Source organism: Mustelus asterias, chromosome 6 (assembly GCF_964213995.1).
Source record: "Mustelus asterias chromosome 6, sMusAst1.hap1.1, whole genome shotgun sequence".
Classification (NCBI taxonomy): domain Eukaryota; kingdom Metazoa; phylum Chordata; class Chondrichthyes; order Carcharhiniformes; family Triakidae; genus Mustelus; species Mustelus asterias.
Genome location: NC_135806.1, coordinates 136,457,830 through 136,483,031, shown reverse-complemented (window position 1 = coordinate 136,483,031; position 25,202 = coordinate 136,457,830). Strand labels below are relative to the sequence as shown.

Below are 25,202 nucleotides of genomic sequence, written 5' to 3'. Positions count from 1 at the left end.
GTCATCTATTCATTAGTTTAGTAAATCATTTAATTGATAACACTCTGTGAAGTGTTTAGATGATCTTCTAATTCAAATTTATAAACATGATTTGTTGCTGTTAATGTGTCACCAGCAAACCACTGGGTTTCCAGAAGCTTCTTCCCCTATTGATTCAGGTGTTTGTGAAGAGGCCAGTATGATATTTTTGATGTTGAAACTCTGCCAGTAGTTGCAGTTGGTTTGGTAACAGTTGAGTTAATGATCAATGAGGAAAATGTCAGCACTGCTTGCCCGACTCCCCCACTGTTAGATCTGTGATCGTAACTGGATCCAATCATTTCCAATAAACCACCTGACCCCTCAGTGATCAGAAATCGAGTTGGCACAGTGTGAATCTGTCCGGGTGTCGGAGTTAGAGAAATCAGCAAGATTCAAAGGTGTCCAGGAAGCCATGCTTACACAACAATCAGTGATTGTCTTTTGGTGTTATGTTGCTGGTGGATTGGTGGGACATGTATGTAAATATTTACTTTCTCAATATAGTGTCAATGGAACGATCTTTACTGCCCCTATTGACTGTACCTTAGAAAGGTCTCGCATTGGTATAGCGCCCTTCACGTCACCTTCCAAAGCGCTTTACAGCCAATGAAGTACTTTTCCAAAGTCGGGTACGCCTTGTAATGTTGGATAAATGGCAGCCAATTTCCACAGAGCTAGGCCCCGGAAACACCAACGTAAGAAATGGCTTGATTGTCTGTTGTCTGAGCTTACATTGTTTACAGACTAAAGAACATTGCGGAGAACTCACTTGCTCCTTTATCAGTACTGCTGTGGGATCTTTGACATCAACCTCAGTGAGCCGATGTCACATCCAAAAGATGTTGTTTGTGGGTTGATGTAAGATTGGGAAATAATAGACCCTATTTGGAATATTGTGAGCAGCTTTGAGCCCCATACCTAAGGAAGGATGTGCTGGCCTTGGAGGGGGTCCAGAGGAGGTTCACAAGAATGATCCCAGGAATGAAGGGTTTGTCGAATGAGGAGCGGTTGAGGAGTCTGGGTCTGTACTTGATGGAGTTTAGAAGGATGAGGAGGAATCTAATTGAAACTTACAGAATACTGAGAGGCCTGGATAGAGTGGACGTGGAGAGGATGTTTCCACTAGTGGGAGAGACTGGAACTCGAGGGCACAACCTCAGGCTAAAGGGACGTTCCTTTAAAACTGAGATGAGGAGGAATTTCTTCAGCCAGCGGGTGGTGAATCTGTGGAACTCATTGCCACAGAAGGCTGTGGAGGCCAGGTCATTGAGTGTCTTTAAGACAGAAATAGATAGGTTCTTGATTAATAAGGGGATCAGGGACTATGGGGAGAAGGCAGGAGAATGGGGTTGAGAATCATATCAGCCATGATTGAATGGCGGAGCAGACTCGATGGGCTGAATGGCTTAATTCTGTTCCTATATTTTATGAAGTTATGAACTTACGACGCTGAAAACTCATATGGTTCATGAATATCCTGTAGAGAAAGAAATTTGCCATCCTTACATGGCCTGCCCGTACAACTGACTGCAAAGACCACAGCAATGTGGTGACCCTAAACTGTTCTCTGATATGGCCGAGCAAGGCAATCAGTTCAAAGGCAACTTAGGATGGGCAGCAATTAAAATGAAATGGTCTAACTTCAGAACTGGGATTAGTACAGTGGGTGAGATAAGAAAATATGTTTTCACACCAGAGGTGGAATCCATGAAGATGCATGTGGAATCTGTGACAATCCTTCACCGATGTACATACTTGGGCGATATCCCTCAGAACTGGGAGCATTTTTCAAAGTGGAAAGTAGGCTGCCATTGTGTAAGCTGAGATTTGTGTGGCATGTCAGCTTGTACACTTCGGATGGCTGGTGAAGATTTATCAAGAGCAGAAACAGAAAGATCGGGAAGGGTATAAATTTGTAACACTGTGGTGATAGGAGGAATAGACACCAGTGTAGGCAGGTTTGAATGATTTTATGTAGATTTTAAAGATAAGGATTTTTTGTGTTTGGCGCGTGAGGGGTGGTCACTGGCAAGACCCACATTTTATTGTCCATCTCTAGTAGGGTGGCAAGGTGGCACAGTGGTTAGCACTGCTACTGCACAGCGCCAGGGACCCGGGTTCGATTCCCGGCTGGGTCACTGTCTGAGTGGAGTTTGCACATTCTCCCCGTGTCTGTGTGGGTTTCCTCCGGGTGCTCCGGTTTCCTCCCACAGTCCAAAGATGTGCGGGTCAGGTTGATTGGCCGAGCTAAATTGCCCTTAGTGTCCCGGGATGCATAGATTAGAGGGATTAGTGGGTAAATATGAGGGTCTCCTGGAAACAGCCTGGGTGGGGATCCACCACCTGCCCCCCGCTCCTCGGCCCCCGCCTTTCCTGCCCAGCACTGGGACAACTGTTACCACCATTCAATTCAGCCCAATAAAACCATCATCGAGGAGGTGACAGGATGAGCATGGCAGGTAATGCTTTCTGTATTTGGATTCACAGTTTCCCTCGCAATCGCAATCAGCCTCCAAGTCAGGGGTTCCCAGAGATGGGTATGAGCATCGAGAACCCCCTCATCCGCTCCAACATCCACACAGAGGTAACAGATTGGGTGCTGCTATTCTGAATTATAATTCTACACTGATTGTCTACATTGTCTCCAGCTATGGGGTGTGTGTGCGTTGGGTTGGGGGGGAGGGGGGGATGGGGAGGGGGGATGGTTGCGGTTGGGTGTTAGCATTCATATCTAGAGGACTGGAGTACAAGAGCAGGGATGTACTGCTGAGGCTGCATAACGCTCTGGTCAGATCCCATTTGGAGAATTGTGAGCAGTTTTGGGCCCCATATCTAAGGAAGGATGTGCTGGCCTTGGAAAGCATCCAGAGGAGGTTCACGAGAATGATCTCAGGAACGAAGGGTTTGTCATATGAGGAGTGGTTGAGGACTCTGGGTCTATACTCGATGGAATTTAGAAGGATGAGGGGGGATCTAATTGAAACTTACAGAATACTGAGAGGCCGAGATAGAGTGAACGTGGAGAGGATGTTTCCACTAGTGGGAGAGACTAGAACTCGATGGCACAACCTCAGAGTGAAGGGATGCTCCTTTATAACTGAGCTGAGGAGGAATTTCTTCAGCCAGAGGGTGGTGAATCTCTGGAACTCATTGCCACAGAGGGCTGTGGAGGCCAGGTCATTGAGTGTCTTTAAGATAGAGATAGATAGGTTCTTGACTAATAAGGAGATCAAGGGTTATGGGAGAAGGCAGGGGAATGGGGATGAGAATCATATCAGCCATGATCAAATGGCAGAGCAGACTTGATGGGCCGAATAGCCTAATTCTGCTCCTTATCTTATATTATGGGTGTAGTATTGGTGGGCTGGAGGAGTGGGGGTTGGACATTGCTTTGCAAGTGTTGATTTGCACAGAGCTTTGGTCAAAGGCCACCCTGAGGAATTGTGTTCAGTGCTGGGCAGCTCAGTGAAGAAATATTAACCTTACAGCAGAATCCCTATGTCTCTATGCAGGTCCAACAAACAACAAGCAACTAGGAAAGTGATGGTACATGTTGCTGCAATTGTATAGATCCCTCATAGAGTCAGAGAGTCGAAGAGGTTTATAGCATGGAAACAGGCCCTTTGGCCCAACTTGTCCATGCTGCCCTTTTTTAACCACTAAGCTAGTCCCAATTGCCCATGTTTGGCCCACATCCCTCTATACCCATCTTACCGATGTAACTGCCTAAATCCTCATCCCTGATGAGACAGCAAGTGGAATATTGTGTACATTTCTGGTCTCCTTAGCCAAGGAAGGATTGCCATAGACGGAGTGCTACCGAGGTTCACCAGACTGATTCCTGGGTTGGAGGGATTGACCTATGAGAGAGACTGAGGAGACTGGGCGTGTATTCATTAGAGTTTAGAAGAATGAGAGGTGATCTCATTGAAACATACAAAATTCTTACAGGGTGTGACAGGGTAGACACAGAAGGATGTTTCCCCTGGCTGGGGGGTGGGGTGGAGGTGGGGGAGAGTCTAGAACTAGGGGACACAGTCTCAGAATAAGGGGTAGGCCATTTAGGACTGAGATGAGGAGGAATTTCTTGACACAGAGGGTGGCCTTCCTCTGGAATTCTCTCAGGTTTGTCAAACATGATTTCCCTTTCATAGATCCATGTTGACTCTGACCAATTCTACCATTATTTTCCAAGTGCCCAGTTATCACCTCCTTTATAATAGATTCCAGCATTTTCCCGTCTGCTGATGTCAGGCTAACACATCTGTGATTTCTTGTTTTCTCTCTTCCTCTCTTAAACAGTGGGATTATGTTTGCCATCTTCCAATCTGCAGGCACTGTCCCAGAATCAATAGAATTTTGAAAGATGACCACAACTGCATCCACCACTTCTATAGCCACCTCTTTGAACACTGGGTTGTAGATCATCCAGTCAAGGGGATTTATCAACTTTCAGTCCAATGAATTTCTCCAGCGCTACTTTTTTTTACCAACGCTTATTTCTTTCAGGTCCTCAATCTCACTAGTTCCTTGGCTCCTCAATATTTTGGAGGTTTGTTTTTATCTTCCTCCATGAAGACAGACACAAAGGGTAGGATTTTCTGGCCGCGCTTGTCCCAAAACCGGAAAATCCCACCCGAGATCAATGGACCATTCCAGTTGCGGGCAGGACAGGAAAATTCCCCCCAAAGCATTTATTTTGTTTCTCTGCCATTTCCTTATTCCCCATTTTAAATTCTCCTGTCTCTGTAAAGGGCCCACATTTACTTACTTTCCCTTGTACATACCCATAAAGCTTTTACAGTCTGTTTCTATCTTTGTCACTATTTCATGTGTTCTAATTTCTTTCTCTGCCTTTATCAATTACTTGGTTTTCCTTTGCTGAATTTCAAAATCCTACCAACCCCCAGGCTTTATTGCATCTTTTAGCAATTTTATAAGCCTTTTCCTTTGATCTAATACAATCATTAACTTTGTTTGTGCGCCATGGTTGGATCTCTTTTCCTGTTGAACTTTTGTGCCTTAAAGGAACGTAGCTTAGTTGCAAACCATGTTCTTTAAATGTTAGCCATTACCTGTTTACTATCATGCCTCTTAATGCAGTTGCCCAACCTACCTCTGCCAAGCCGCCCCTCAAAGCTTCAGAGTTTCCTTTGTTTAGATTTAAGATCCAAGTTTTGAATTGAATTATATCACTTTCAAACTTAATGGAAAATTCTATCATATTATGATCACTCTTACCTAACGGCTCCGATACTACAAGATTACTAATTGGCTCTTTCTCATTGCGTAATACTAGATCTAAAATAACCTGTTTTCTAGTTGGTTGCTCAGCATCCAGGGGTGGCACGGTGATTAGCAGTGCTGCCTCACAGCGCCAGGGACCCGGGTTCACTGCCTGTGTGGAGTTTGCATATTCTCCCTGTGTCTGCGTGGGTTTCCTCCGGGTGCCTGGATTGTTGTCAATGCAGGCTTGATGAGCCAAAAGGCCTCCTTCTGCAATGCAGGGATTCTATGGAGTGTCTTTAATTCGATCTGATTGTTTTTACAATCTCCAGCCCTAATGGCTGGTGCTCTCGTTTATTTCTTACACGTCTTTCCTTCCTGCCACAGTAAGTTTATTGTATCTTCCCTCTCCGCCCACTATTTAGTTTGAAGGCCTTTTTACTCCCCTAGTTATATTAGTAATTTAATCAAAGTATTGAAAATAATTAAAGGAGTTGATGGGATAGATAAAGAGAATCTAAGTGATCTGTTGGGTAAGTTTGGACCAAGGAGGCACCATCTTAACATTAAGCCATAGAGTCATGGAGGTTTACAGCATGGAAACAGGCCCTTCGGCCCAACATGTTCATGCCGCCCTTTTTTAAAAAAAACCCCTAAGCTAGTCCCAATTGCCCGCATTTGGTCCATATCCCTCTATACCCATCATACCCATGTAACTGTCTAAATGCTTTTTACATAGAAACATAGAAAACTACAGCACAAAACAGGCCCTTCGGCCCCACAAGTTGCGCTGAACATATCCCTACCTTTTAGGCCTACCTATAACCCTCCATCCTATTAAGTCCTATGTACTCATCCAGGAGTCTCTTAAAAGACCCTATTGAGTTTGCCTCCACCACCACTGACGGCAGCCGATTCCACTCGCCCACCACCCTCTGTGTGAAAAACTTCCCCCGAACATTTCCCCTGTACCTACCCCCCAGCACCTTAAACCTGTGTCCTCTCGTAGCAGCCATTTCCAACCTGGGAAAAAGCCTCTGAGAGTCCACCCGATCTATGCCTCTCAACATCTTATATACCTCTATTAGGTCTCCTCTCATCCTACGTCTCTCCAAGGAGAAAAGACCGAGCTCCCTCAGCCTATCGTCATAAGGCATGCCACTCAATCCAGGCAACATCCTTGTAAATCTCCTCTGCACCCTTTCAATCTTTTCCACATCCTTCCTGTAATGAGGCGACCAGAACTGAGCACAGTACTCCAAGTGGGGTCTGACGAGGGTCTTATATAGCTGCATCATTATCCCCAGACGCCTAAACTCAATCCCTCGATTGATAAAGGCCAGCACACCATACGCCTTCTTAACCACCTCCTCCACCTGCGGGGCCAATTTTAGAGTCCTGTGGACCCGGACCCCAAGGTCCTTCTGATCCTCTACCGTACTAAGAGTCTTTCCCTTTATATTGTACTCCTTCATCCCATTTGACCTGCCAAAATGGACCACTACGCATTTATCTGGGTTGAAGTCCATCTGCCCAGTCTTGCATCCTATCTATGTCCCTCTGTAACTTCTGACATCCCTCCAGACTATCCACAACCCCACCAACCTTCGTGTTGACGGCAAACTTACCAACCCATCCCTCCACTTCCTCATCCAGGTCATTTATGAAAATGACAAACAGCAAGGGTCCCAGAACAGATCCCTGGGGCACACCACTGGTGACCGACCTCCAATTAGAAAAAGACCCATCTATACACACACTCTGCCTCCTTTGGGCAAGCCCATTCTTGATCCACAGGGCAGCAGCCCCTTGGATCCCATGCCCTCTCACTTTTTCGAGAAGCCTTGCATGGGGGACCTTATCGAACGCCTTGCTAAAACCATATAAACCACATCTACCGCTTTCCCTTCGTCAATGTGTTTAGTCACATTTTCGAAGAACTCCACCAGGCTCGTAAGGCACGATCTGCCTTTGACAAAGCCATGCTGAGTATTCTTGAGCATACTAAACCTCTCCAAATGCTCATAAATCTTGTCCCTCGGGATCTTCTCCATCAGCTTACCAACCACTGAGGTTAGACTCACCGGTCGGTAATTTCCTGGGCTATCCCTATTCCCCTTCTTGAAAATTGGAACCACATCCTCAATCCTCCAATCCTCCGGCACCTCTCCAGTCTCCATCGATGACGCAAAGATCATCACCAGAGGCTCTGCAATCTCTTCCCTCGCCTCCCACAGTAACCTGGGGTACATCCCATCCGGACCCGGCGACTTATCTATCTTGATGCCATTCAAAGATTCCAGCACAACCTCTTTGTTAAAGTCCACATACTCAATCTTTTCAGTCCACCGCAAGCCCACAGTACATCCACCCATGTCCTTCTCCTCTGTGAAAACCGAGGCAAAATACTCGTTGAGCACCTCTGCCATTTCTACTGGTTCCATACTGATTTTCCCGCCTTCACCTTTTATAGGCCCTATTCCTTCACGTCTCATCCTTTTACTCTTCACATATTTATAGAACGCCTTAGGGTTTTCCTTAATTCTACTTGCTAAGGCCTTCTCGTGACCCCTTCTGGCTCTCCTAAATTTCCTTCTTTAGTCCCTTCCTACAAGCCGTATACTCATCTAGATCCCTATCTTCGCCAAGCTCTCTGAACCTTTTGTACGCTTTCCTTTTCTTCTCGATTAGGTCCCGCACAGCTTTCGTGCACCACGGTTCCTTTAACCTACCAACTCCTCCCTGTCTGCTCGGAACATTGTCCTGTAGAACCCTAGACAGACATTCCTTGAAAAACTGCCACCTCTCCAGTAGATTTCCCCGAGAATACCTCCTTCCAAATTACTCCTCTAATTTGCTGCCTTATGTCTTCATATTTCCCCTTACTCCATATAAACGCTTTCCTAACTTGCCTGATCCTCTCTTTTTCCAATGCAAGCATAAAGGAGATAGAGTTATGATCGCTATCCCCAAGATGCTCTCCCACTGAGAGATCTGACACCTGTCCAGGTTCATTGGTCAGTATCAGATCAAGTACAGCCTCTCCTCTTGTAGGCTTGTCCACATGCTGTGTCAGGAAACCCTCCTGAACACACCTAACGAACTCCTCCCCATCCAATCCCCTTACCCTCGGGATATTGCAATCTATGTTTGGGAAATTAAAGTTTCCCATCACAACAACTCTGCTATTACTGCAACTCTCCAGGATCTGTTTCTCTATCTGCTCCTCCACCTCCCTGTCACTATTTTAAAAGACAAAATTGTTCCCGCCTCTACTACTACCTCTGGCAGCTTGTTCCAGCCACTCACTACCCACTGTGTGAAAAAATTGCCCCTCTGGACACTTTTGTATCTTTCCCCTCTCACCTTAAACCTATGCCCTCTAGTTTTAGACTCCCCTACCTTTGGGAAAAGATATTGACTATCAAGCTGATCTGTGCCCCTCATTATTTTACAGACCTCTATAAGATCACCCCTCAGCCTTCTACGCTCCAGAGAAAAAAGTCCCAGTCTACCCAGCCTCTCCTTATAACTCAATCCATCAAGTCCCGGTAGCATCCTCGTAAATCTTTTCTGCACTCTTTCTAGTTTAATAATATCCTTTCTATAATTGGGTGACCAGAACTGTCCACAGTATTCCAAGTGTGGCCTTACCAATGTCTTGTACAACTTCAACAAGACGTCCCAACTCCTGAATTCAATGTTCTGACCAATGAAACCAAGCATACTGAATGCCTTCTTCACCACTCTGTCCACCTGTGACTCCACTTTCAAGGAGCTATGAACCTGTATCCCTAGATCTCTTTGTTCTGTAACTCTCCCCAATGCCCTACCATTAACTAAGTAAGTCCTGCCCTGGTTCAATCTCCCAAAATGCATCACCTCACATTTATCTAAATTAAACTCCATCTGCCATTCATCAGCCCACTGGCCTAATTGATCAAGATCCTGTTGCAATCCTAGATAACTTTCTTCACTGTCCACTATGCCACCAATCTTGGTGTCATCTGCAAACTTACTAACCATGCCTCCTATATTCTCATTCAAATCATTAATGTAAATGACAAATAACATTGGATCCAGCGCTGATCCTTGATGCACACCACAGGCCTCCAGTTCGAAAAACAACCCCCTACAACCACCCTCTGGCTTCTGTCATCAAGCCAATTTTGTACCCATTTAGCTACCTCACCCTGAATCCCATGAGATTTAACCTTATGCAACAACCTACCATGCGGTACCTTGTCAAAGGCCTTGTTAAAGTCCATGTAGACAACACCAACTGCACTGCCCTCATCTACCTTCTTGGTTACTCCTTCAAAAAATTCAATCAAATTTGTGAGACATGATTTTCCATTCACAAAGCCATGCTGACTCCTCTAATCAGTCCTTGCCTCTCTAAGTGCCTGTAGATCCTGTCTCTCAAAATACCTTCCAACAACTTACCCACCACAGATGTGAGGCTCACTGGCCTGTAGTTCCCAAGCTTTTCCCTGCAGCCCTTTTTAAACAAAGGCATAACATTTGTCACCCTCCAATCTTCAGGCACCTTACCTGTGACTATCTATGGGCCCGATTTTACCAAAACGGTATGGAGGGCATTAGCTATGAGGAGAGGTTGGAGAAACATGGTTTGTTCTCACTGGAGCGATGGAGGTTGAGGGGAGACCTGATAGAAGTCTACAAGATTATGAGAGTCATGGACAGAGTGGATAGTCAGAAGCTTTTTCCCAGGGTGGAAGAGTCAATTACTAGGGGGCACAGGTTTAAGGTGCGAGGGGCAAGGTTTAAAGGAGATGCACGAGGCAGATCTTTTACACAGAGAGTAGTGGGTGCCTGGAGCTTGTTGCTGGGGAGGTAGTGGAAGCAGATATGGTAGTGACTTTTAAGGGGCATCTTGACAAGTACATGAGTGAAATGTGAATAGAGGGATATGGTCCCCTGAAGGGTAGGGGTTTTAGTTAAGTCGAACAACATGGTTGGTGCAGGCTTGGAGGGCCGAAGGGCCTGTTCCTGTGCTGTAATTTTCTTTGTTCTTTGTTCTTAATCTGCATTTAAGCCGGCTGTTCTGGGGTGACCATTTGTCACCCCAGAAGAGGTAGTGGAAATCTGGAGTTCAAGCCTGAGATCGATAGGGTTTTGTTTGGATAAGTGTAAGAGCCCTGGACATTCTCTCTTCCATCTTCTTCCGTCGGGAAAAAGATACAAAAGTCTGAGGTACGTGCCAACCGACTCAAGAGCAGCTTCTTCCTGCTGCTGTCAAACTTTTCACTGTATATTAATACATGTGACAATAATAAATCAAAATCAAATCAAAAAATCCACACACTTAATTTCTGAGGTAACCTTGTGTGAGAATGTTCAGTCGGTGCTGAGATAATGTCATTGAATTGACACGAAACTTAAACGAATCAGCGAGAGAATGGAAGCTGGAATGTGGGAGTTCAGGTGAATGTGTTGCAGCCTCTCACACTCACTCATGGTCAACAGGCAGCGCTGGGCTCCCTCTAGTGGTGTTCCTGCTTTCCTCAGTAAGAGGTGGCGGTGTGAGATTAGTAAGAAGTTTAACAACACCAGGTTAAAGTCCAACAAGTTTATTTGGTAGCAAAAGCCACAAGCTTTCGGAGCTCCAAGCCCCTTCTTCAGGTGAGTGGCAACATGCAATTTTACATGCATGTTGCAGCCTGAAGCTATGGACCATGATGGTAGACGCTCCAATGTTCCTTCCATCACATGGCTGACAAGGCCCACCAACGCCTCTACTTTCTCAGGTGGCTAAGGAAATTCAGCATGTCCACTATGACTCTCACCAGTTTTTACATGTACACCATAGAAAGCACCTTTTCCAGATGTATCGCGGCTTGGTATGGCTCCTGCTCTGATCAAGACCGCAATAAACTACAAAGGGTTGTGAGCGTTGCCCAAGTCCATCACGCAAACTAGCCTCCCATCCATTGAGTCTGTTTACACTTCCCGCTACCCATTCTATGGACCAGTTCACCTAACATCAGGAATAGGGAAAATGCCAGAATCTATTATAACCCGAGTTCAGTTTTGTCTTCAGGTCACTGTCTGTGCGGAGTCTGCACGTTCTCCCCGTGTCTGCATAGGTTTCCTCCGGGTGCTTCGGTTTCCTCCTACAGTCCAAAGGTTAGGTGGATTGGCCATACTAAATTTCCCCTTAGCATCAGGGGGATTAGCAGGGTAAATATGTGAGGTTGCAGGGATAGGGCCTGGTGGGATTGTTGTCAGTGCAGGTTTGATGGGCTGATTGGCCTCCTGCTGGATGGTAGGGGTTCTATGATGCAAAACAGGACACTGAGGAAAGAGCAGCAGGATTAGACAACGTCAACATGGATTTATGAAAGGGAAATCATGTTTGACAAACCTACTGGAGCTTTCTGAGGATGTAACTCGTAGGAGAGAGCCAATGGATGTGGTGTATTTGGATTATCAGAAAGCTATGAGCAGTCCTGGTGCCAATTCCATTCATCACCACCTCTGTGTCACCTCCCACACCTGCCCCCTTTGCACCCCAAACCCCCACATTGCACCTCGGGCCATAAATGGTACGAGTGTGGAACTTGGGCCAGGGTCAAAGGGCATATGTGAAATTTGCAGCCCTGCACCTGCTGGGCCAGGTTGTGAAGATTGGCCACATAAAGCAGGTGAGCTCGGAAGCGAAGCACAGTCACCCCCACAGCAGGTGCAGGTGATGAGTATTACCGAGGTGCAAGATCTGAATATCCTTAGGGCAACATCTTCACGTGAATGCAACAACACTTTGATTTGATTTGATTTATTATTGACACATGTATTAACATACAGTGAAAAGTATTGTTTCTTGCGCACTCTACAGACAAAGCATACCGTTCATAGAGAAGGAAACGAGAGAGTGCAGAATGTAGTCTTACAGTCAGAGCTAGGGTGTAGAGAAAGATCAACTTAACGCGAGGTGGGTCCATTCAAAAGTCTGACAGCAGCAGGGAAGAAGCTGTTCTTGAGTCGGTTGGTACATGACCTCAGACTTTTGTATCTTTTCCTGACGGAAGAAGGTGGAAGAGAGAATGTCCGGGGTGCGTGGGGTCCTTGATTATGCTGGCTGCTTTTCCCGAGGCAGCCGGAAGTGTAGACAGAGTCAATGGATGGGAGGCTGAGTGATAATATAAACACTACTATCATGAGAATGTCACATCTTTGGGTAAGAACATCGGAATTTTAAAAAATTAATAATGGGATGTGGGTGTCTCTGGCTAGGCCAACATTTATTGCCCATCCCTAATTGCCCTTGAGAAGCTGGTGTTGAGCTGCCCTCTTGAACCGCTGCAGTCCCTGCGGTGTAGGTACACCCATGGTGCTGTTAGGGAGGGAGTTCGAGGGTTTTGACCCACGACAGTGAAGGAATGGTGATATATTTCCAAGTCAGGATGGTGAGTGGCTCGGAGGGGAACTTCTACGTGGCACTGAACTCAGTTGGGAGCAATGGACTCTGCAGGGATCAGCAATGTTTTAATTTCTTCATCATACTGATGTTAATTTAACCTCTTCAGTGTTCACCGAGATTGGGGAGCTCTGTGCGTTTCCTTTCCGGTTTGCTGGCAAGCTACATCGCACGTGTATATGGAACACTATTGCAAATAGAAAATGGTGAGTCCGGCTCTACCCATTGACTATTCTTCTTCTCCCAGAAACAATAGGTTGATCTAGGTTAATAAGCTGCTGCTCGAGTGCCATATGCGGCTCATCTGGGTTCTGGCACAGTGGTTAGCACTGCTGCCTCATAGCACCAGGGATCCGGGTTCAATTCCGGCCTCAGGTGACCATCTGTGTGCAGTTTGCACATTCTCCCCGTGTCTGCGAGAGTTTGCTCCGGTTTCCTTCCACACTCCAAAGATGAGCAGGTTAGGTGCATTGGCCATGCTAAATTGCCCCTTAGTGTCCAAAGATTAGGGGGACTAGCCATGGCGAATGTGTGGGGTTACAGGAATAGAGAGTCTGGGTGGGATGTTGTTTTGGAGAGTGGGTGCAGACTCGATGGGCCGAATAGCCTCCTTCTGCACTGTAGGGATTCTGCAGCGTGAGTGCAGCCCGCAAGACATTTTATCAACCGTTGGCCATGCGCGGTGTTGCCTCATTCCGCTGATTTCCATCTGCGTAGCTTATTTCTTACTGGTGTGACTAAAATGATTCGCATGGGAAGGAAGGGCAAGTGAAGTGAGGTGTGTGCTGATTGCTCACAACATTAACTGTGAGAGCCATGCACTCCCTCTGTGTCCAAAGTGTCAATATTTATTTTCATTTTACCACTTGAAATTGATGATAGTTCTATTAATATATAAATGATGTAGCACGGTGGCACAGTGGTTAGCACTGCTGCGTCACAGCGCCAGGGACCCGGGATCGATTCCCGGTTTGGGTCACTGTCTGTGTGGAGTTTGCACATTCTCCCCGTGTCTGCGTGGGTTTCCTCCGGGTGCTCCGGTTTCCTCCCACAGTCCAAAGATGTGCGGGTTAGGTTGATTGGCCATGCTAAACTGACCCTAGTGTCAGGGGGATTAGCAGGGTAAATATGTGGGGTTACGGAGATAGGGCCTGGGTGGGATTGTGGTCGGTGCAGACTCGATGGGCTGAATGGCCTCCTTCTGCAGTGTAGGGAGTCTATGATTCTATAACTTTTATTAAATATTCAGTGTGTATTAGACGTATTTAATCTTATTCATGGGATCCTGGTTAGTGAACAAGCCCGATTTCAATCTTGCGGCCACTGAGATGAAGGAGGGCCACTCATGCAGCCCATTCACTAGCCTGGGTGACCCATCACTGACCTAAAGTCTGTGCCCAACCAGTGAATGTTGAAAAGCTGTTCAGCCATAGGATGCTTCACAGACCAGCTCATCCTCTGATATTCACCTGGGTACCCAGCAAACGGGAGGTCAATGGACCGACAGATTTTATCCTCCTCCTAACCCCTGTGACAGGCCAATCCTACCCCAAACTCTGGCAAATTCAGCATTATCGAATGGTTATAACACCGAAGGAGGCCATTCAGCCTATCAAGTCTGTGTTCTCATCGAATCCCACAGTGCAGAAGGAGGCCAATTGGTCCATCCAGTCTGCGCCAACCACAATCCCACCCAGACCAAATCCCCATAACCCCATGCATTTACCCTAGCTAGTCCCCCTGACACTAAGGGGCAATTAAGCATGGCCAATCCACCTAACCCACACATCTTTGGACTGTGGGACGAAACCGGAGCACCTGGAGGAAACCCACGCAGACACGGAGAGAATGTGCAGAGACTCCACACAGACAAAGACCTGAGGCTGGAATAAAACCTGGGTCCTCGGTGCTGTGAGGCAGCAGTGCTAACCACTGTGCCACCGTGCCGCCCTATCTTCTGTGACGGATAGTTCTGAAAGAGTCATGCAAAACACTAACTGTTTCTCTCTCCACTGATGCTGCCAGACCCACTGAGTTGATCATGTGCTTTCTGTGCTTCAGTCTGTGAACTCTCTCCGCAAGGGGAATTTAGTTCGTTCCACTAACTCCGCCCATTCCCCAAAGTCATTAATTTACTTCTCTTCACGAACTTATCTGATTCCTTTCTGAAAGCACCAGTTGAATTTGCCTCACATCCACAGCCTGTTCATTCGAGATCCTAACCGCCAGGGAGGCGATGGCCGAGTGGTATTATCGCTAGACTATTAATCCAGAAACTCAGCTAATGTTCTGGGGACCCGGGTTCGAATCCCACCACGGCAGATAGTGGAATTTCAATTCAATAAATAATATCTGGAATTAAGAATGAAACCATTGTCAATTGTTGGAAAAACCCATCTGAATTATTGAATTCAAATTTCACCATCTGTCATGGTGGGATTCGAACCGGGTCCCCAGAGCATTACCCTAGGTTTCTGGATTAACAGTCTAGCGATAATACCACTACATCACCTCCACTGTCAGAAAATAATTTTCAGAAGAGATTGGAGCTGGAATAGGCCATACCATCCATCAAAGTAGCTCCACTATTGGTTGAGGTCTTGGCTAATCTTCCATCTAAACTCCACTATTGCCACCCTATAGCCAGTGCTCAGAATCTAGCAATCTCAACCTTAAATATACTCAAACGACTGAGGAAGAGAATTTCAAAGATTCACAAACCTCTGTGAAGAAATTTCTCCTCATCTCAATCCTAAATGATTGACCCCTAACCTGAGACTCTGTCAAGTCCCATTCTCCAGCCCGGGGAATCCCAGCCTCTTAGCATCCACTCTGTCAAACCCTCCCCGAAGTTTATACATCTCAATGAAATTGCCTCTCATTCCTCTAAAACTGCAGAGAATTTAGCCTATACCTTAAACATTCACTCCCACCAATGATGCACAGCAGTAGCATTGTGTACCATCTGCAAGATGCACTGCAGCAACTTGGCAGGCCTCTATTGATAGCGCTTTCCAAACCTTTAACCAGTTTCTCAAGGGCAATTAGGAATGGGCAATAAATGCTGGCTCAGCCAGCGATGCCCATATCCTGTGAACAAATAGTTTTTAAAAATTCCCTTGAGAAGGTGGTGGTGAGCTGCCATCTTGAACTGTCATCATCCATGAGGTGTAGGTACATCCACAATGCTGTTAGGGTGGGGAGTGGGTTCCTGGATTTTGACCCAGTTACAGTGAAGGAATGGCGATATATTTCCAAGTCAGGATGGTGAGTGACTTGGAGGGGAACTTCCAACTAGCGGTATTCCCATGTGTCCTTCATCCTTCTCAATGGTGGTGGTCATGGGTTTGGAAGGTGCTGCCTAAGGAGCCTCGGTGAGTTCCTGTTTGACAATAAGTGCTACCTTGCCAGTAACAATCAAATCCCATGAATGAATGAGTGAAAAATAATTTTAAAATTCTATTCTATCTCAACACCTTTCTACCTTTTCTTGTTCCTGACACTTCAATTTCTGTTTCAGGTGTGCCACCACTCCCAATTTTGATGTGGATGGGCGACGGGGCTTTTGTGATGAGATCCAGCCATTAACACAAGGTACAAATGCCCTACTTGTTTGAAAAACAAGATGACTTGACAGAAAACAAAAGGAAGTTAGAATTGCATTTGATAAAAGAATATCTGTAACCAATGCGTGCATTTAATCTGCATATAGATTGGGCAAATCAAATGAACCGCAGGAGGAGGAATTCCTGGCGTGTATACGGGATTGCTTTCTGGACCAATATGTTGAGGAATCAACTAGAGTACAGGCCATCCTAGATTGGGTATTGTGTACTAAGGAAAACACCAGACCTGAGGTTGGGACAAATTAAAATTCAGCAAAGGAGACAAAGAGATTAATTAAGAAGGGGAAAATAGAGTACGAAAGTAAGCTAGCGGAGAACATAAAAGCTGACTGTAAAAGTTTCTATAGATATGCAAAGAGAAAAAGATTGACAACAGTGAATGTAGGCCTCTTACAGTCAGAAACAGGAGAATTCATAACGGGAATAAAGAAATAGTCAAGGAATTAAATTTATTCTTTGCTTCAGTCTTCACAAAGGAAGACACGAATAATGCCAGAAGTTCTGAGAGAAACATGTTTTAGTGAGAAGTTGAAGGAAATTAGCATTAGTAGAGAAATGGTTTGGGGGATATTGATGGGATTGAAGGTGGATAAATCTCCAGGTTCTGATAATCTTCATCCCAGAGTACTTAAGGAAGTGGCCCTAGAAATAGTAGATCCATTGGTGATTATTTTCCAAAATTCTTTGGACTCTGGAATGGTTCCTCCAGATTGGAGGGCAGCTAATGTAAGCCCGCTATTCAAAAAGGGAGGTAGAGAGAAAATGGGGAACTATAGACCAGTGAGCCTAATGTCGGTACTGGGGAAGTTGCTAGAGTCCATTATCAAGGATTTCACAACTCGGCATTTGGAAGGCAGTGGTATAATCAGACAAAGGCAGCATGGATTTACAAAAGGGAAATCATGCTTGACAAATCTACTGGAATTCTTTGAGGATGTAACTAGTAGAGTTGACCGAGGAGAACCAGTGGATGTGGTTTATTTATATTTTCAGAAGGCTTTCGACAAGGTCTCACTTGGCAGACTACTATGTAAAGGTAAAGTGCATGGAATTGTGTGTGGGTAGTGTCTTGAGATGGATAGAAAGCTGGTTAGCAGATATGAAACAAAGACTTGGTATAAATGGGTCTTTTTCTGATTGGCAATCAGTGACCAGTGGGGATCCGCAGGGATCTGTGCTAGGATCCCAACTGTTCACATTATATATTAATGATTTGGAAGAATGAAGAAAATATATTATTTGCAGATGATACAAAGTTGGGTAGGAGGGTGAGCTGTGAGGAGGATGCAGAGATGCTTCAGCGTGATTTGGACAGGCTGAGTGTATGGGTACATGCATGACAGATGCAGTATAATCTGGATAAATGAGAGGTTATCCACTTCGGTAGCAATAATAGAAAGGCAGATTATTACTTGAATGGGTGTAAATTGAGAGAGGTGAATACTCAACAACACCTTGGCGTCCTCGTGCATCAGTCACTGAAAGCAAGTGCCAGGTACAGCAGGCAGTAGAGAAGGCAAATGGTATGTTGGCCTTCACAGCGCGAGGATTTGAGTATAGGGATAGGGATGTTTTGCTGCAATTGTATAGGGCATTGGTGAGGCCACACCTGGAGTACTGTGTGCAGTTTTGGTATCCTTATCTGAGGAAGGATGTTCTTGCTATAGAGGGAGTCCAGCGAAGGTTTACCAGGCTGATTCCTGGGATGGCAGGTCTGTCATGTGAGGAGACACTAGGTCAGTTAGGATTATATTCACTGGAATTTAGAACAGTGAGAGGGCATCTCATAGAAACTTATAAAATTCTAACAGAGTTAGACAAGATAGATTCAGAAAGAATGTTCCCAATGGTGGGGGAATCCAGGTGGGGTCATAGTTTGAGGATAAGGGGTAAACCTTTTGGGACTGAGGTGTGGAGAAATTTCTTCACTCAGAGGGTGGTGAATGTGTGGAATTCACTACCACAGAATGTAGTTGAGGCCAAAACATCGTGTGATTTCAAAAAGAAATTAGATATAGCTCTTGGGGATAAAGGGATCAAGGGATATGGGGAGGAAGGGGGGATCAGGATATTGAATTCAATGATCAGCCATCAAAATGAATGGTGGAGCAGGCTTGAAGGGCTGAATGGCCTCCTCCTGCTTCGAGTTTCTATGTTTCTATGAATGGTCTTTCCTTCCAGGCCTACCTTTTTCCCCTTTCTCTGGCTAGCTTTTGTTGGCCGCCTCTAGAAGGTGGTGTACATGCACAATGCTGTTAGTGAGGGAGTTCCAGGATTTTTGCCCAGCGACAGTGAACGTCTGAGACAGGATGACTTTTGATTTGTGGGGGGCTTAAAGGTGATGGTTTTCCCGTGCACCTGCTGTGTTTGGGACTCTTTGGGACAGGAATCGCCAAAGCTCCCGGAGGGTTGAAGGGGATCATTGGATTTCACAAAGTTCTCCTAAAATCTTACATAAAGTTTCAAGTTTATTTATTAGTCACAAGTAGGCTTACATTAACACTGCAATGAAGTTACTGTGAAAATCGCCTAGTTGCCACATTCAGGCGCCGGTTCGGGTACACTGAGGGAGAATTTAGCATGGCCAATCCACCTAACCAGCACGTCTTTCAGACTGTGGGAGGAAACCCACGCAGACACAGGGAGAACGTGCAGACTCCGCACAGACAGTGACCCAAGCTGGGAATTGAACCCGGGTCCCTGGCGCTGTGAGGCAGCAGTGCTAACCACTGTGCCACCATGCAGCCCTGTAAAGAGTGACCAATGGGACAATGAGCTAGAGGGAGCCCAATGGTGTGCCACCATCTTCAGGAGAGGGAGAAAGGGAGAAAATTACAGGAAATCAAAGGGCTAAAATCACCATTGCATGGTTCTAATCCGTAATATCATTGGCTTTTACCCCAATGAGTTGCTGCTTTAGCCAAACGTACCCTCATTGAGGAAATATCTCAGTGGCATCTATATTTAAGTGAACCTGTTTTGAGTGTAAATTTATTGTACTCTGATATCTTCTTACTTGTTTAACAGATTATTGTGAAAGTCAACCCTGTTGGCATGGGGCTGCCTGTATCAATATCCCCACTGAGCACTCCTATCAGTGTATCTGCACTGACCAGTTCACAGGAAGGGACTGTGAGAAAGGTAGGTGGCGAGGACATTCTTATTACTGCAGTGAAAGTTAGACCCTAGACTCTAGAATAAATACAATAGAACTATGTACGGTTCTGGTCACTCTATTATAGAAAGGACATTATTAAACTAGAAAGAGTGCAGAAAAGATTTACTAGGATGCTACCGGGACTTGATGGTTTGAGTTACAAGGAGAGGCTGGATAGATTGGGACTTTTTTCTCTGGAGCATAGAAGGCTGAGGGGTGATCTTATAGAGGTCTATAAAATAATGAGGGGCACAGATCAGCTAGATAGTCAATATCTTTTCCCAAAGGTAGGGGAGTCTAAAACTAGAGGGCATAGGTTTAAGGTGAGAGGGGAGAGATACAAGAGTGTCCAGAGGGGCAATTTTTTCACACAGAGGGTGGTGGGTGTCTGGAACAAGCTGTCAGAGATAGTAGTAGAGGTGGGTACAATTACAATTTTGTCTTTTAAAAAGCATTTAGACAGTTACATGGGTAAGATGGGTTTGGAGGGATATGGGCCAAATGCAGGAAATTGGGACTAGCTTAGTCGTTAAAAAAATAGACGACATGGACAAGTTGGGCCGAAGGGCCTGTTTCCATGCTGTAAACCTCTATGATTCTATGAGATACAGCTCCAGGCAGGAGAAGCTCTTTGGTCCATCGAATCCACCTATCGACAGTGTTCTTTTGGTGGAATACCGAAAATTCTGAATCCCATTTATTGGGAAGAAGTTGCAGTCCTTCTGGAAGTTGTGAGGTCATTGAGTAGCACAGTGGACTCAAAGAGCTCAAATTCCCTCCTCCTAATGGCAAAATAGGCTGGAGGTGGGGCGGGTGAGGGGCGGTGAATAGTCTACTCCTGCCCTTTGGAAACCCATTAAGTTTTCTTGTCTCACCACCCATCCTAGTAAGATGTTCTGCCAATGGCCCACAATACCCCATGCTCCATTGTTAACTTCCTGTGTCTAGGTCAGAAGGTTAAGGACTGGAGGCACCTCCCAGGAACTGGATCTCACTATCTGGGTTGACACGTCAGGTGCAGTGCTGAAGGAATGCTGCTTTGCTTGAAGTACCACCCTTTGGATGAGACGTGCTTACCATTCAGTGGGTCGATAAGAGCATAAAATGGGTCAAAGCTTTCCAGTGCAGCATTTAAGGAGCTAACAGCAGAGATGGTCTGAGCTAAGTGGGTGATAAAGAGCCGGTGAGAAAGATGTCCTCTGGTGTCCTCTGGTCACTAAGTTGGCAGTCATTGTGTGACAGATTGTAAAAGAGGCCCCACAATCTCAGTAACGAACAGTGTCTGAACAGCTTCAAGGATTTCAACATCCACACGCTCTTCTACAAAATCTACTCTCAGTGTTGGGAACTCTTTGGGCCCTGAGCTTAGTCTGAAATTGTCACCTGCTAATCCGTTACCCTTCGAACCGTTAAATCCTCAGTGACTAAGTTCGGAGATCACCTTATCTTTCCATAACTGTCTTATGGAGGTGTGTCTGCTCCTTTATAAAGCTAAGGTGGACAAGGAAGTTGCCAAGACCCTGAGGGGCCGGCCGCAACATTCAATCCCCTGAAAAACTGGGTGGTGACAGGGGAACTGGAGGATTGCAAATGCCTCAACCCCAATCCACAAAGAAAATCTGACAATTGCAGTTAGTTTAACATAGAGAATTTTTGGAAAGAATTCCACTTAAATTCTCTTTCCACACTGAGTGGTACACTAAAGCAGACTGCTGTCTGTTTCCATGGCTAATTACTCCCGGAACAGGTCACTAGTCTGTCGCCAGAGGCTTATAGTTTGAGGGGCGCCACTCCACAACAAGCGTGGGTGACCAGGAGTCTCTCCAACTCTTAATGCCAGCCATTGGCGTGTTTGGAAGGATTTTCTGAACTTCCTAACCCACAGACAACAATCAGTAAGGATAGGCAACAACACCTCCTCTACGATTATCCTCAACACCATTGCCCCACAAGGCTGTGTTCTCAGCCCCCTATTATACTCCTTATACACCTATGACTGTGTGGCCAAATTCCCCTCCAATTTGATTTTCAAGTTTGCTGACGACACCACTGTAGTGGATCGGATCTCAAACAATTGTTGTAGGGAAAAATCCCTTGTACCAGTGCATTCAAGGAAGTCGAGTCGCAAGGCAAGGTTCAAAGCGTTTTTCTTTATTGTACAATTACTGGGAACCCAGGGAGACCCCCGTAGCCAGCTCAGAAACAGTGCTTGGCCACGTTGATCTCAATAGTTATACATTTGCTCTGGATATTTATAGGAATCCAAATTCGAGCGGGAACATTTGCTCATACATTTTTACAATACTTATAAAGTGGCCTGTCTGGTCAGGAAGTTCCCTGAGAGACTTGTCAATTTGCATCTGTATGGTGTGTGTCCGTGTTAATGGGACTGCCTGTTCTTGTCCCGGTGTTTTAATGTGTTTCCCATTATCCTCTCGATGTGTCCCCTTATCTAAATCGACCTCTACTGTTTTGTGTCTGTATTCTATGCTTGCGAGATTAGGTGTTAATGTCATTTTGTCCTGCTGTGTGTAGGGGGATTTAATCTAATCTTTTATTCTTTTTATCCTAGTTTATTAAGTTTCTTTGCCTGCCTTGGCCATTTTATTCCTGTAATACTTTATTGACAGTCCGGTTATGCCATATAACCCACTCCAGGTCTTGACTCGCAGATATCCCGATCTTCTAGCCAAAGGCCGGTTTAGAATGCAGCTTCGTGCTGTTGCCGGGCAGAATAAGGATCTTTTGTCGGCTTTGAAATTAAAGGTCTCTCAGCTGTGCAGAGGGGGATTTAAACGAATGTCCATTCGGGTGTTCCCCTCTGCATTGTGGGCACGTTATGAATGGTGCCAATCAGTCCAATAAATGAATATGCTTAATGAGGTGAATATTGATGAGATAATAAAAATATGGCTTTTGGAAAATGGCCTACTTCACAATGATGAGACAGAGTCCAGGAATGAGATAGAGAATCTGGTGAACTGGTGCGGCAACAATAATCTCTCCCTCAATGTCAACAAAATGAAGGAGAATGTCATTGACTTCAGGAAGCGTAAAGGAGAACATGCCCCTGTCTACATCAACTGGGATGAATTAGAAAGGGTCGAGAGCTGAAGCTTTTAGGTGTCGAGATCACCAACAACCTGTCCTGGTCCCCCCATGCCAACACTATAGTTAAGAAAGCCCACCAATGCCTCTACTTTCTCAAAAGACTAAGGAGATTTGACAGGTCAGCTACGACTCTCACCAACTTTTACAGATGCACCATAAAAAGCATTCTTTCTGGTTGTATCACAGCTCGGTATGGCTCCTGTCTGCCCAAGACCACAAGGAACTACAAAAGGTCATGAATGTAGCCCAATCCATCACGCAAACCAGCCTCCCATCCATTGACTCTGTCTACACTTTCCGCTGCCTTGACAAAGCAGCCAGCATAATTAAGGACCCCACGCACCCCGGCCATTCTCTCTTCCACCTTCTTCCTTCGCGAAAAAGATTCAATGAGATCATGACTGATCTGATAGATAATCCTCAAGTCCACTTTCCCGCCTTATCTCCATATCTCTGGATTCCCTTACTGATTAAATATCTGTCTATCTCAGCCTTGAACTACTTGATGACCTGGCCTCTCCAGCCCCCTGCGGTGAGGGTAGAACAATTGTGCAAATAGACTTTCAAAAGACATTTGATAAAGTAACGCATAATAGGCCAGGCAGAAAAATGGAAGTTCACAAGAAGAACAAGGCGGTAACACTATGGGCACAAAATTGGCTAAAGGGTAGAAAACAGAGTTGTGGTGAATGGCTGTTTAAGGGACAGGAGGGAGGTAATATAATGCGGTTATATTAGGTAATATAATGCGGTTATATTAGGTAATATAATGCGGTTATATTAGGTAATATAATGCGGTTATATTAGGTAATATAATGCGGTTATATTAGGTAATATAATGCGGTTATATTAGGTAATATAATGCGGTTATATTAGGTAATATAATGCGGTTATATTAGGTAATATAATGCGGTTATATTAGGTAATATAATGCGGTTATATTAGGTAATATAATGCGGTTATATTAGGTAATATAATGCGGTTATATTAGGTAATATAATGCGGTTATATTAGGTAATATAAAGCAGTTATATTAGGTAATATAATGCGGTTATATTAGGTAATATAAAGCAGTTATATTAGGTAATATAAAGCAGTTATATTAGGTAATATAATGCGGTTATATTAGGTAATATAATGCGGTTATATTAGGTAATATAAAGCAGTTATATTAGGTAATATAATGCAGTTATATTAGGTAATATAATGCGGTTATATTAGGTAATATAATGCGGTTATATTAGGTAATATAAAGCAGTTATATTAGGTAATATAATGCGGTTATATTAGGTAATATAAAGCAGTTATATTAGGTAATATAATGCGGTTATATTAGGTAATATAAAGCAGTTATATTAGGTAATATAATGCGGTTATATTAGGTAATATAAAGCAGTTATATTAGGTAATATAAAGCAGTTATATTAGGTAATATAAAGCAGTTATATTAGGTAATATAATGCGGTTATATTAGGTAATATAAAGCAGTTATATTAGGTAATATAATGCGGTTATATTAGGTAATATAAAGCAGTTATATTAGGTAATATAATGCGGTTATATTAGGTAATATAAAGCAGTTATATTAGGTAATATAATGCGGTTATATTAGGTAATATAAAGCAGTTATATTAGGTAATATAATGCGGTTATATTAGGTAATATAAAGCAGTTATATTAGGTAATATAATGCGGTTATATTAGGTAATATAAAGCAGTTATATTAGGTAATATAATGCAGTTATATTAGGTAATATAATGCGGTTATATTAGGTAATATAATGCAGTTATATTAGGTAATATAAAGCAGTTATATTAGGTAATATAAAGCAGTTATATTAGGTAATATAATGCGGTTATATTAGGTAATATAATGCGGTTATATTAGGTAATATAAAGCAGTTATATTAGGTAACATAATGCAGTTATATTAGGTAATATAATGCAGTTATATTAGGTAATATAATGCAGTTATATTAGGTAATATAATGCAGTTATATTAGGTAATATAAAGCAGTTATATTAGGTAATGTAAAGCAGTTATATTAGGTAATATAAAGCAGTTATATTAGGTAATATAATGCAGTTGTATTAGGTAATTAATGCAGTTCCACTATCAGATACACACATCGCCACTGCATCTGATAAACTTGAATAAATTGGAACTCAATGTTACTGAGCGATTATAATCAACCAAGAGGAATGAACCTTAGTAGTGTGATTACCAATCTTCGATACATTCTGTTAAAGTCCATGATATATTCCTCATGGAATGACTGTCCCCCCTCTCCGGAGACACCTGGGGGGTGACAATAGCCTCGGAATAGGGATTGACAGTAGTGTCCAAGTCCCCTCCATGATCCTGCTGACTGGGCCGGTTAATGGCCAGGCCCCTGCAGCAGACCCACGAGGAGGTCTGTTTCCCAATCACCCCTCTTCTGGCATGCACCCCAGCCCCTGTGCCCGCCCCCCCTCCCCCCAACTGGTGGAAGACTTGAAGCGTTCCGGTGGACACTGCAAGCTCCCTCTCTAAGGCCACCCGGCCATGAATGCAGCCGGGGTAAAGGGACAGACAGTCGGGTAGGACGACCCCTCGATCGCCCACTGCCCAGACCTGTTA

The 25,202-nt window shown here is 44.6% G+C and overlaps 1 protein-coding gene across 1 annotated transcript in view; it reads left to right on the top strand.

The window, feature by feature from the left end:
* The first annotated feature begins 347 nt into the window (after window positions 1-347).
* LOC144495164 (hepatocyte growth factor activator serine protease-like) overlaps window positions 348-25,202 on the top strand; it is a 76,623-nt gene continuing 51,768 nt past the window's right edge. The window contains exons 1-5 of the mRNA XM_078215156.1: window positions 348-496; window positions 2,509-2,605; window positions 12,798-12,894; window positions 16,209-16,282; window positions 19,342-19,455. Of these exons, the coding sequence (XP_078071282.1) occupies window positions 434-496; window positions 2,509-2,605; window positions 12,798-12,894; window positions 16,209-16,282; window positions 19,342-19,455 (445 nt within the window). The 5' untranslated portion in view covers window positions 348-433. The remainder of the gene's footprint in view (window positions 497-2,508; window positions 2,606-12,797; window positions 12,895-16,208; window positions 16,283-19,341; window positions 19,456-25,202) is intronic.